At 36.2% G+C, this 11,464-nt stretch overlaps 4 protein-coding genes across 4 annotated transcripts in view; 2 read left to right on the forward strand and 2 right to left on the reverse strand.

Annotated features, from left to right (window-relative positions):
- LOC100640452 (histone deacetylase complex subunit SAP18-like) overlaps positions 1-499 on the forward strand; it is a 3,305-nt gene extending 2,806 nt beyond the window's left edge. The window contains exon 5 of the mRNA XM_003386239.3: positions 238-499. Within this exon, the coding sequence (XP_003386287.1) occupies positions 238-409 (172 nt within the window). The 3' untranslated portion in view covers positions 410-499. The remainder of the gene's footprint in view (positions 1-237) is intronic.
- On the reverse strand, positions 446-7,142 carry LOC100639063 (unconventional myosin-VI). Its single transcript, XM_019995899.1, has 31 exons — positions 6,982-7,142; positions 6,830-6,902; positions 6,570-6,643; positions 6,385-6,514; positions 6,271-6,330; positions 6,117-6,221; positions 5,969-6,066; positions 5,754-5,921; positions 5,479-5,656; positions 5,251-5,395; positions 5,044-5,201; positions 4,896-4,987; positions 4,775-4,847; positions 4,497-4,720; positions 4,277-4,441; positions 4,184-4,222; positions 4,037-4,130; positions 3,912-3,984; positions 3,721-3,856; positions 2,457-2,586; positions 2,299-2,389; positions 2,180-2,241; positions 2,038-2,126; positions 1,836-1,994; positions 1,697-1,785; positions 1,573-1,645; positions 1,424-1,513; positions 1,192-1,378; positions 1,008-1,142; positions 717-908; positions 446-664 (listed from the first exon to the last, which is right to left on the reverse strand). The coding sequence occupies exons 1-31, from the start codon at positions 7,129-7,131 to the stop codon at positions 516-518; spliced, it is 3,681 nt and encodes a 1,226-aa protein (XP_019851458.1). The 5' UTR covers positions 7,132-7,142; the 3' UTR covers positions 446-515.
- A 107-nt stretch (positions 7,143-7,249) lies between these two features.
- On the reverse strand, positions 7,250-8,726 carry LOC105312595 (extracellular protease-like). Its single transcript, XM_011405365.2, has 2 exons — positions 8,509-8,726; positions 7,250-8,408 (listed from the first exon to the last, which is right to left on the reverse strand). The coding sequence occupies exons 1-2, from the start codon at positions 8,541-8,543 to the stop codon at positions 7,334-7,336; spliced, it is 1,110 nt and encodes a 369-aa protein (XP_011403667.2). The 5' UTR covers positions 8,544-8,726; the 3' UTR covers positions 7,250-7,333.
- Positions 8,727-8,797: 71 nt separating this feature from the next.
- On the forward strand, positions 8,798-10,441 carry LOC100640580 (lambda-crystallin-like). The gene is made up of 7 exons (XM_003386240.3): positions 8,798-8,893; positions 8,948-8,975; positions 9,022-9,240; positions 9,363-9,527; positions 9,601-9,795; positions 9,973-10,183; positions 10,228-10,441. Exons 1-7 carry the CDS (start codon positions 8,868-8,870, stop codon positions 10,338-10,340), a joined length of 957 nt encoding a protein of 318 aa, XP_003386288.1. The 5' UTR covers positions 8,798-8,867; the 3' UTR covers positions 10,341-10,441.
- Positions 10,442-11,464: the final 1,023 nt, after the last annotated feature.

The following is an 11,464-nucleotide window of genomic DNA, read 5'->3' on the forward strand; positions in this document are numbered from 1 at the left end:
ATTTTTTTTATCATTATTTTTATTTTTATTTAATTATTTTAAAATTTATATTATTTTATTTGTTAATATTTTTTGTGACCACACCAACTTTCAATGAAGATTGTTATTAGGCTATTTAACTTTAATAATAGTTAGACCACCTGTTGGTTGTTTCTCACCTTAGTGGGGTTCGCTTTTGCTCGCCCCAATAATTTGCAAATTAAAAAGTATTGATTATTTCATCTTGCTTCTTTTTAGAGGAGGATTTAGACTCAAAGATTTAGGGCAGACCTGCTCTGGTAGGAGAGGCAGCGATGATAGCATTACTCTTTATTCAAGAAAGTTCCAGATTGGGGATTATCTTGATGTTGCCATTTCTACTAGGCCAATACGAGTTGGTGGGCCTGGAGGAAGAGACAGACCTTACTAACTACTCATACTCTACTTGTTGTAAACTTTTTGAGACTTTGTTTTACTATAAAACTTGCAAAATGTTTCAAAATATTTGCTGTAAAATAAATAATAATATACGATGTTCAGAGTTTTGTTGTTGGAGGATTGTACGGTTTACCGCCGCATTTACTCCAGACTTCATCAAAATGTTCTTTGCTGATCTCTGCCCCCTTTTTTCTTGTCAGCCCTGTCTCTTCTAATCTCAGCTCACACATCTCCATATCATCATACCCTACACCAAACGTTTAAGAGTATATCTACAATTGGAGGCTTTATCTAATTACCGGCATAAAGGAGGAGAGGTGCTTGATTTGGGTGCAGCTCCAATTGTCTGGCAATCCAGTTTCCATCAAAATGTGCATACCACCAACCTCTGGTCTTTCCCGACTTGTCGTCATTATCTGATGGACGAAGGAATGGCACCTTAAAGTATCTGTGCTGTTGATTTGGTGCAGGGGTGGGCATAGAACTGGCTCCTATAGGGATTTATACAGGTAAAGTACCTTATTTCACAATTGAGTAATCCATTATCCATGCAAATTTATGAAAGGCTACTGTGCATTTGTTTTTTTAACCTGTTTGTGCTAAAGCTTGTTGCGGTATTCTTTGATTCTCTTCACTTGCTTGGCCAGTGTTAGCATCACGCCATGAATGATACGCACGCAACCTTCTGTGGAGTTCATCCTTGCATTCTTCAATTAGTTTAATATCTGAAAGATAAGCTGAGACTACAACCTAGTCCCTCCTAGTATTACTTACCACAGGAGGTGTTTATGGTATCTCTGAGCTGTGCATACTTCCACTTGGTAAGGTCATAGCTCTTGAGGGAGGCTCCAATCTGTTGTAATGTCATTGTCTGTGGTGCACGTGATGGCTTCTTCTGCTCCTGTTGCCTTTGATTTCTTTTTGACTGCTCTATGATGATAGCTTGAGATTGGGCATCATTCTGTACAGTTATTGTAACATGGTATAAATGAGAAGGGATTATTACTTGAGATAGTCTCAGTGCTAGTTCAAAGTCTCTTCTTTCTTGCTCTGCAGCTAGCATTGCCTGTGTATCCATTGTTAGTTGGAGTTGATGCTACATGAGAATGAAGTGAAGCATATTACTGTAGGTTGCAGTATATTAATGAAAAATACTGCTAATATTTGATCTCTCTTTTCTTGCTCTTTCTTTTCTTGTAGATACTTTAGAGTCTCTAATTCTTGTCTTCTTTAACAGTTATAATGACACTGGTATTATTTCATTATTGATATCACTCACTTTCTGTTTTCTTCTTTCTGTCTCTCTTCCTCTTCTTTTTGTGCCTTCAATCTTGCAAGCTCTTCCTCTCTCTGTCTTTTTTCTTTTTCCTGTTTATCAGCAACAAAAAGTAATAATTCATTATACTATAAGCTAATACTTGTTTTTCTTTTAGCTGTTGCATCAGTTTTCTTTCCTCCTCTTCAACTTTTTCCTGTTCTTGTCTCAACTGTAGCTCATTCATATATTTCTCAACATCATTCACTAGTTTAATGTACTGTCTATCAATGTCATCCCTTGACAAAGACAGTGAGATGGTCTAAAAGGCATATATAAGTCTCTCATTATGAATCAATCCTAACCTTTAATTCTTGTATCTGTTTATCAACTGCTGAGGAAAGCTCTTTGCTCCTCTGTATCATATTCTGTTGGTTGCTCTTCAGTTTTAAAGCTTGAAAAATAAATCAATATACTACACACTTAGTCCAAGCATAAATCACATACCAAGAGTGTTCAACTCCTCAATTCCTACTTTGAGTTGCTTTAAATCTCTGACACTTTTGTATCTGCAAGCAAAATCATCATAATTACTTAGTTCGTGATAAAGTGGTTATTGCCTATACCTTGGTCTATATTTTCTGAGAGCTAATGTCATTCGTACAACTGATTGTATTATAATTGCACTTTCATGTCTGTACTTTATTTTTCTAGATACTATAAAATGAATGAAGTGTATGAATGACCACACTCAATTGTATCATGGAAAATGCTCAAATAATACATTTTTGAACAGAGATAGCTCCATAAATGATTTTTCTCCATTGCTTTGATATCAGCCATTGTTTGACTTTTAATATCATCTTGGATAGTTTTTCAGGATCACTTTGCATTACTTCATCAAACTCCGCAAACTATATTGACAAATCATGAATTATTATAATCATCTGAATTTTTAAAAATTTGCCAAAAATATCATTAACCACAGTACATTGTATTTTGTCAAAAAGTTTTAATCAAATAATTCTTTTAGAAACTTGCATATTTTTAAAATGGTCATAACTTGAAAAATTGATGTCGGAATTGGCTCAAACTTTTTGCGCAGCATAAGGACGTCAATATGTATCAGAAAATGTAATAAAAATTTGAAGTGATTTCGGAGCCATTTTTTGGAAAAAAACCATGGGCTATAGCCTTGGGTATTTTTCAGAATTTTGGCATTTTCTTAAAATGGCCGTAACTTGAAAAATTGAAGTCGGAATCAGCTCAAACTTGCTACATAGCATAAGGACATCAATATGTATCAGAAAATGTAATAAAAATTTGAAGTGATTTCGGAGCCATTTTTTGGAAAAAAACCATGGGCTATAGCCTTGGGTATTTTTCAGAATTTTGGCATTTTCTTAAAATGGCCGTAACTTGAAAAATTGAAGTCGGAATCAGCTCAAACTTGCTACATAGCATAAGGACATCAATATGTATCAGAAAATGTAATAAAAATTTGAAGTGATTTCGGAGCCATTTTTTGGAAAAAAACCATGGGCTATAGCCTTGGGTATTTTTCAGAATTTTGGCATTTTCTTAAAATGGCCGTAACTTGAAAAATTGAAGTCGGAATCAGCTCAAACTTGCTACACAGCATAAGGACATCAATATGTATCAGAAAATTTAATAAAAATTGGGGGTGATTTCGGAGCCATTTTTTGGAAAAAACCATGGGCTATAATATAATAGCCTTGGGTATTTTTCAGAATATTGGCATTTTCTTAAAATGGCCGTAACTTGAAAAATTGAAGTCAGAATCAGCTCAAACGTGCTACACAGCATAAGGACATCAATATGTATCAGAAAATTTAATAAAAATTGGGGGTGATATTGGAGCCATTTTTTTGAAAAACTATGGGCTATAATAGCCTTGGGTATTTTTCAGAAATTGGCCTATTTTAAAAAATGACCGTAACTTTATAAAATTTGAATTTGCTCAAACTTTTGACATAACATAAGGACATCAATACGTATCAAAAAATTAGTTAGCAATAACTACATACCTTCCCTGCTCTAAAGAACACCTTGTTATGACCAAATTTAAACTCTCTATCTTTTATCCCAATTGCACGAAAGAGAGCTTCACAGAACATCCTAGGATCCAGCTTAACTAAGTCATCAGGTAATACTGCCTTGTACCTGTTGTACATAAGAGGGACATAGTGTCCATACATAAAGAGAGATACTGACTTACATGTTGTACAAGTCAATGAATTGAGTACGCGAGGGATACCCACCTTCCATTAGCTTCAACACAGCAACCATGCCTACAATACATTGTACATGCATAAGTATATTCCTTGAATGATAAGCATTTACCAGCACACTGTAGTTGCGAAAGTACTTGGCCTCCAAGAAACTTTCCTGGTATCATATCTTGATTAGGTTTCAAACACCGTATGAAACTAGCGTCCTTTACAAAAATAACACACTCACTCACATAATGTGGCTTGCTCATGCACTTACTGTTTCTCTTAGCTTCTGCATCAACTGATTCAACTGGGTCTAAAGGAACACAGTCAATAAAATCCCCATCAATAAATAAATACTTTTGCTTACTCTGAATTTACTGCTCACACTCTCCAGGACCAGTTTCTTTGCAAGTGATGGGCTGGTTGTCTTTTTCTCAGGGAACAATGACTGTATCAAAGTGTCACTGCTAGTCATCAGTAGCTGCTCTAAGCTACTGTGCAATGCATCGTTATTCTTATCAAGAAATCCAACCTTTACACCATATTATTATTATGATGCATGGATGCACATAATTATTAAAACTAACGGTTTTATAGCAGACGGCACCAGCAAAATGACGTATAATGAAACCCTCTTCATCACGCAGAGATTTATGCTGACTCAATCTTGACTGTCTTGGTAACTGCACACGAAAATGGCCAGTGAACTTCTTATGTATTGACTCAGTGAACTGCTCGTTTGATCCTCTTGGCACCTTGCACTCTTCATCAAGAATATCTATTATTCCATTGCCACCAGACTCTATAAGGTCTATAAAGCAGTGTGTACTATATATAAAATAATGTTAATAATCACAATACTGACCAATGCAGTCTTGATTGTCTACATATCTCACAGTGGGTATTCCAAGACCTTCTCTTTTATACAACTCTTGCTCCTATGACAATTAATACAATGATTAAATATTATTATTATTATGTCAGACCTCTTTTAGGACCCTTTCATTAAAAAGCTGCTGTAGCTTCTCGTTGCAATAGTTAATGCAGAACTGCTCAAATGAATTAAATTGGTAGTATTCTGTTAGTAGTAACAATAATGATGATAATAAATGAGTGAACATAAATATAACTAACCAAATCCAGCAATATCAAGGACTCCAATGTAATAGCGTGATGCAGTGAATGGAAAGCATTTGTTGACACGCTCAATGATCCAACCAAAAAGACGAGCATAAATTGCTTTAGCAAGAGCATCCCTAGCATTAGCTGCCTGATCAGGTTTAAGAGGAACACTAGAACATATTTGATAGCATATATAATACACATTATCCCTGCACTCACTGTATAACAGTACCAACTGTTCCTTTCTTAGTAGTTGTCATTACACGTGAAGTTAATGACCGACAGAGATCATCCTTATCAATTCCTAACAGTCCTGATACCAAACGAACTGCATTAGCTGAAGCCCCTGATACTGTACTACCACCTGCAATGTTACATTAATGCATGTATGTCACACACAGAGAATAAAACACTGTGCTGTATAGAGTATTACTTCATTCTTTTTACCTTTTTGTCCATAGCTCTCCTCTTCAAACTGTATATTACCAAGATGAAGTACAGCTGCCGTTATTCTAAATAGCTCAATCTTCTCATCGTTACTCATTCCAATGCTCTCCATTGATTGGACTAGCTTGTGATATCCTTCACCATCAGCCTTTTTATCAACCAATCCATTACTCAAATACTAGAAAGTAACATTAAAGATTACTTAGTTGCTAGAGGCAAAAATCGTTATATAAACACGCACTTGTGTGTATGTGCCTATGTGGACATGCACTTACATTATAGTGTGTATTGAGGTCAAGTCCAAGAGCTTGTTTCATTTCTTTTGGTGCTCTGGTTGATAGCATGTGATAAAATATGTGATAGTTTCTTTCTCCGCCAACTTGTGAACAAACTCTCGATTTCTCAAGTAAATAATGCGAGACGTGTCCCCCAACGACTTTAAACTGTTCAAAAACCAATAGCCACGACCATAAACTATTAATGGTCTTACTTCAGTGTCAAAGTGAACTTCAACAAATTTTCCAAAACGAGAGCTGTTTGCATTTTGAACTGTTGTTGAATTCCCAAATGATTCCAGTATAGGATTAGCTGTATAACAATAGCATGACTCATTACGTAGGCTCAAGGTACATGCTTACCTTCCACAATACGTTGCTCAATGATCCCAGCAGCTGCCCCATATATCTGCGTCAGATAACGAAGTATGAATTTAGTTGTTTCGGTTTTCCCAGCACCACTTTCTCCTTTAATCAATAGTTCATCATTATTCCAAATAATAAACAGTTTCCTTACCGCTAACAATAACAGACTGGCTTATTCTATTTGTTCTCAAATCCCGATACACCTTATCAGCTATGACATAATAAATAAAATAATACAAATATTATTATTAGTTTAATTTCATACCAATAGCAAAGACATGAGGCGGGAGCACTCCCAGAGATTTCCCTTTGTACTTCTTTGCATTCTCTAGTGTGTAGAGACCAGGGATATCCTTATAAGGATTAACTGCCAAGAGAATGTTGGCAACATAACTCTGTGGGTAGTGAATGGAGGAACTATCAACCCAAGAATGAGTGGATTCGACTTACGTATATCATGTCTTTCTTGTAGCGCTGGTGAATATTGTGAAGGAGAGTGGCTTCATTGAGGTATACTAAAGAACCTGCAAGAAACAGATAATAAATTTTTATAGTATTTTAAATTTGTGTTAATTTAATAGTCAATGATTTAACAGCGTAAACATGTTGACACTGGATAAAAACCCCTTAATTCATAGTTGCATAAACCTATATTCACAATCATTCAATTAAACTGCTGTTGTTATCAAATTGTTACAATGCAGGCATACAGTTATCTTCCACAAGTTTATCAAATAGCTCATCAACTGCTGGATAAACATCCTCATACGCTGCAACGATACTCTGAAAGAGAAATGATAGAAGAGTAAGAGAAGGCGAATAAAAGAGAGGGGGTGGGTCTGCTACAAAGCAATAGATTTACCTGTTTTTCTGCATGTCCTGTATCCACTAATTCAACAGTGAGACTGTCACCTCCTACATCAGTTACATGGCCTAGCACATATCCTTCCAATGGATGAGGAGCCCATACACACTGGCTCCTTTTTCTACTGGTAGATGTAGCTGCAGCCATCACAAAAAGGGTGGGCAATTTAATTTCTATTGTCATGAATATGATCAATACATAGTCATCAATAGCCAAAGGCAATCAATAATGCAAGCTATGTAATTAATTTGGGACGTGTTTGTAATTTTTTATAATTAGAATTTAAATAAAAAGCAGCAATACAAATGTTAGCACAGTATAAATGTCCATTGCACACACTGAAATTATTTCAAGCATTGAAAACATCACAAAAGTAATAGCCAAAAGTGTCAGCATTGTCCATTGCGTAATCTGGGTTTTCTTTGGCAAGGTTTTGACAATCATATGAACCATAAGCATGATCCCTTGTATTGCTGTAAACATGCGAAAACTCATGAACAAGTGTTTGCTGTTTGCTATCTTGTCCAGAACTCACTGACTTTGCTGGAAGTGAGTCAAATGCTGGGCACAAGTGAACTTTGCGAGCACCATGCTTTGTGTAAGCAACTGTATCTCTTTTACACCTTTTTCCTTGGAAATCATATGTAATTGTGTCACTCTTTAAACCATTAAGGCTGGCTTGATAAAAGCGCTTAACTTGACGACATGATTTTGTCACAGTGATTCCAAACCATAATTTATATAAAAAGTTGTTTCTGTTGAGAGACAAAATCACTTTAGGATAACCATTTGAGCTGCATAATTCTTTATGGAGTGCAGTGGTCATTGCTTTTTGGCTTGCATTACCATTAACAAACTGAGGTGTGAGACATTCTTCACTTGGTATGTCGGAACAACCTTCAAATCTTGAGGCATCAATGATCTTGGCATGCTTGACCTTTTTGCGGGACTTTTTGAACTTGTCAGCATTCACAACGGTAAATCTACAACTTGACAATCTTGGTCGAAACTTGCGACTCCAGATAGGTAATTCGTCATCTTTTATTGATTCCATTTTTTCCTTTGTAATATAAACCAGATCTCTGGTGTACTGCAAGGTGTATTCGCCATCATGAGGAAATTGATATGCTTTTGTGAGATCAATATCAGGCGATTGAATCGGTTTGTTTGGCTTCAGAAGAACATAGTTTTCCTTTTTTGGTAAAAGACGCTTCACAAGAATTCCTTGATAAGGGATGTCGTTTATCTTCTGATTTTTCAAATTAAGAAAGCTAGACCTCAGCCCTTCGAGTGGAGTATTATAGCGAAGAAGATAACATTCACCATTTGTAATGTTAGTAAAAGAAAATTGGCAGAGAACTTTTGATGATTTTTGCTTGCATTTTATGCTAATCCTGATAGGCTCAGTTGTACTGGAATGCATCCTATACAAATATGCATGATAGACTAATCAAGGTCAGAACTATGAAGGGGTAGTCATGCATGATTTAAGCAAAAAAAAAAAAACTCAAGGGGGTGACTTACTTTCCAGATGACCTTAGGCTAAGCATATTTCCCATACTGTAGATCAATGCACTTTTAGATTTAACTGCAAACAATGCTAGAGCTACAGCTATGGCTGCTATAATAGGTCTGCTGCGCTGCTATGCTTTTAGCTGTTTTGGCAAACAACTTGTTTTTCCAGAAAATATAAAGCAAATTTCCAGAAAAACAACTTGTTTTCGCAGTGATTTTGAAATAGCACTATGATGGATAGACTATTACATACAGCTTATAGTTTCAGTAAAAACATCCTATATAAAACTTTAAATTGCACAACGGGGGCCCGCCCCGGCGGGGCATTTGGACTTTTTAATCATGATGAGCTATGACGAAAAATAAAAATGGAGCGGGTAGCAATAATAGGGAGGTGAGTCTGCTTGATATTTTTTCAATGTTTTAATAAATTATTTTTCTTTATTAGTGGTTTTATTGGAAAATGCTGGGCTGTGGTATGTGATAAATATTTTTCTATGTCTATGACTATAGTATTAACAGTTGTTTGTGAAGTCTGGATATGCTGTTAATCTCTATGATGTGCTTTTTACTGAGAATAAAGGAGCAGTTGAAGCTGCTCTACAAGTCATATCCGGCAAACTGGTAGAGCTAAAGGAATACGGACTGCTTTCTGACGATCAGGTACCAGAGGAACTAGTCAAGAATGTCACGCCAACTGATAACCTTAAATCAGCACTAACTGGTGTCATATATGTACAGGTATGTACACTTAATGCTTACTAGCATCAGTCAATGCACATGCATGCAAATTGGGTACAAGGCCATAGCAAAACTTTAAAAAATTGAAGAATTTATTTTCATTATTTTGTGTCTTTAATTAGGAGTGTATACCTGAGAATGTTGACATGAAGAAAGAGCTATTTAAACAATTAGACGAGCTAATAGTGGATGACAGTGTAATACTAGCAAGTTCATCTTCTTGCATCGTACCATCAAGATTCACATCTGACCTGAAGCACAGACAAAACTGTATAGTAGCTCATCCTGTAAGTACAACAAACCTTCATTAGATTTAAACTCATATCGTGTTAATATCTTCTCTCTTATATCTTTTACTAGCTTAATCCTCCTCATTATACTCCATTGGTTGAAGTATTACCGTCACCATTCACCAGTGAGGACACATTGTCACGTACAATGACAATATTAAAGAGGTTAGGACAGTCTCCTATTCACGTCAAGAAAGAGGTGAATGGTTTTGTTGTCAACCGATTGCAGTATGCACTCATCATGGAAGCATGGAGACTTGTCAATGTAAGTTGTAGTAGTGATGGCCTATGGGCATACTTCTATGCAATGAAAATGATAATACCGGTACCCATGATGGAAATAGACACATCTTACCAGATCAATTTAATAATAAATAATAAATAATAATAGCAATAATAATTATTATAATATTAATAACTGAATGTTCGTTGCTTTGTTTAGGATGGAGTAGCTTCACCAGAAGATGTAGACAAGGCCATATCACAGGGCCTTGGTCTCAGGTATTCATTCATGGGACCATTTGAAGTAATGCATTTGAATGCAACTGGAATGCAGCAGTACTGTGAGCTGTATGGGGAGAACATCACTCGTGTCTGTGAAACACAATCGCAGGCTCATTTACTATCAGGACCAACACTGGAAACAATAAGAGGTATTGGTAAAAACTTATTAATCCTCTTAATGTATATATTTTAGTTGCTATGGAGGCTCAAACACCTCTAGAGTCATTGAATGAGAGGAGGAAGTGGAGAGATGAAAGATTGGCTTCATTAGCAGCTCATAAAAAAGAAATGAACAAAAAAGACTAAAAGTTAGATTTATCATTATTCCACACACACACAAATGCTAATATTACTAATTATAATTAAAATGTGTTAAATTATTTAAAGAGTCATGCAGCCTCAATCCATCCACATATATCCACTCCATTGCACGTGCTGGGGACAGAAGCTTGCAATAATGAAACCCAGCGGATACTTTAAGATAGAAATCAGTAGGCGTGCGTAGCATTGGCGAGCGTATTTCTTGAACAGTAGCACCATTCTCATCTTTTACTTGCTTATACTCAAGTGGGTTGTAAATCCACAGTGGGCCAACATTATAAGGGCCTTTATCCTCTCCAAAGACCATTGGCTCTCCTAGTTTCTTGTATCTAGTCAGTGTGTTTGATCCAGCATTAGCTAGTGCCCAGGAGTAGGTATACTCATTGATTGTCTTACATATCGATCCACCATCAGTTTTATTAAAGTCGACCTTTCCCATTCCAGCTGATTCCATAATTTTCTGCCTTGACGAGAGTTTAGTTCTTATTTCACTGGCCGATGTTGGGAAAAACCCAGTGTCCAATTTTCCATCTATTATTTCGTAAATACATTGACTAACTGTACTGGTATTAAGAACACAGGCTGGTGAATATGTCGAGCAGTTGTTAAATACATTTGGTAAGTGGACAGGATTAATCTGTGAAACAGGATGAAAGGCATCTTTATCATGTACACTTTTGTTATTAGGCAGTCCTCCCATTATAGGCTGTGAAACAATCTCACTCCAAGGGCAACCAGTAGTGCAGGCAGGACTAGGTGGATCATCATAGCAGGGTGGTTTAAAGTGATAGAATCCTTCCATTTGATATGCTAGCAATAAAGGTTTCAAAAATTTACCAGTACTATTAACCCATTGTTGGAAATACTGAGAAGGAGTAGTCTCACCAAGCAGTATTGATTTAATGAATGATGCCGTGAGATTAGCAACAATGCTGTGAGCCTCATCGTAAGATATTTCTGGTTTCAAGTCTCTCTCATGTACAAGGAATGGTGGAGTACCTGAAGCAAACTGCATGTGACTCATACCTTGCACTACTACTACAGGAAAGAGGTTAGGCTTGTTTCCTTGATAAGGATAAAGAGTGTAATGATAATATGATTCCATCACT

This window comes from Amphimedon queenslandica, unplaced genomic scaffold (assembly GCF_000090795.2).
Source record: "Amphimedon queenslandica unplaced genomic scaffold, v1.1 AMPQUscaffold_13429, whole genome shotgun sequence".
NCBI lineage: Eukaryota > Metazoa > Porifera > Demospongiae > Haplosclerida > Niphatidae > Amphimedon > Amphimedon queenslandica.

Excerpts from the sequence above, each read along its gene's own strand:
- LOC100639063 (XM_019995899.1), bottom strand. The coding sequence starts at position 7,131 with ATGGCTGCAGCTACATCTACCAGTAGAAAAAGGAGCCAGTGTGTATGG. Across the intron at positions 2,587-3,720 it reads TGTTCTTTAGAGCAGGGAAG|TTTGCGGAGTTTGATGAAGT; the intron begins GTATGTAGTTAT and ends TTGTCAATATAG. Across the intron at positions 1,786-1,835 it reads AACAGCTAAAAGAAAAACAA|GAAAAAGAAAAAAGACAGAG; the intron begins GTATTAGCTTAT and ends GCTGATAAACAG.
- LOC105312595 (XM_011405365.2), bottom strand. The coding sequence starts at position 8,543 with ATGGGAAATATGCTTAGCCTAAGGTCATCTGGAAA. Across the intron at positions 8,409-8,508 it reads AGCCTAAGGTCATCTGGAAA|GATGCATTCCAGTACAACTG; the intron begins GTAAGTCACCCC and ends ATATTTGTATAG.
- LOC100640580 (XM_003386240.3), top strand. The coding sequence starts at position 8,868 with ATGGAGCGGGTAGCAATAATAGGGAG. Across the intron at positions 8,976-9,021 it reads TTGGAAAATGCTGGGCTGTG|TTGTTTGTGAAGTCTGGATA; the intron begins GTATGTGATAAA and ends TAGTATTAACAG. Across the intron at positions 9,241-9,362 it reads CTGGTGTCATATATGTACAG|GAGTGTATACCTGAGAATGT; the intron begins GTATGTACACTT and ends GTCTTTAATTAG.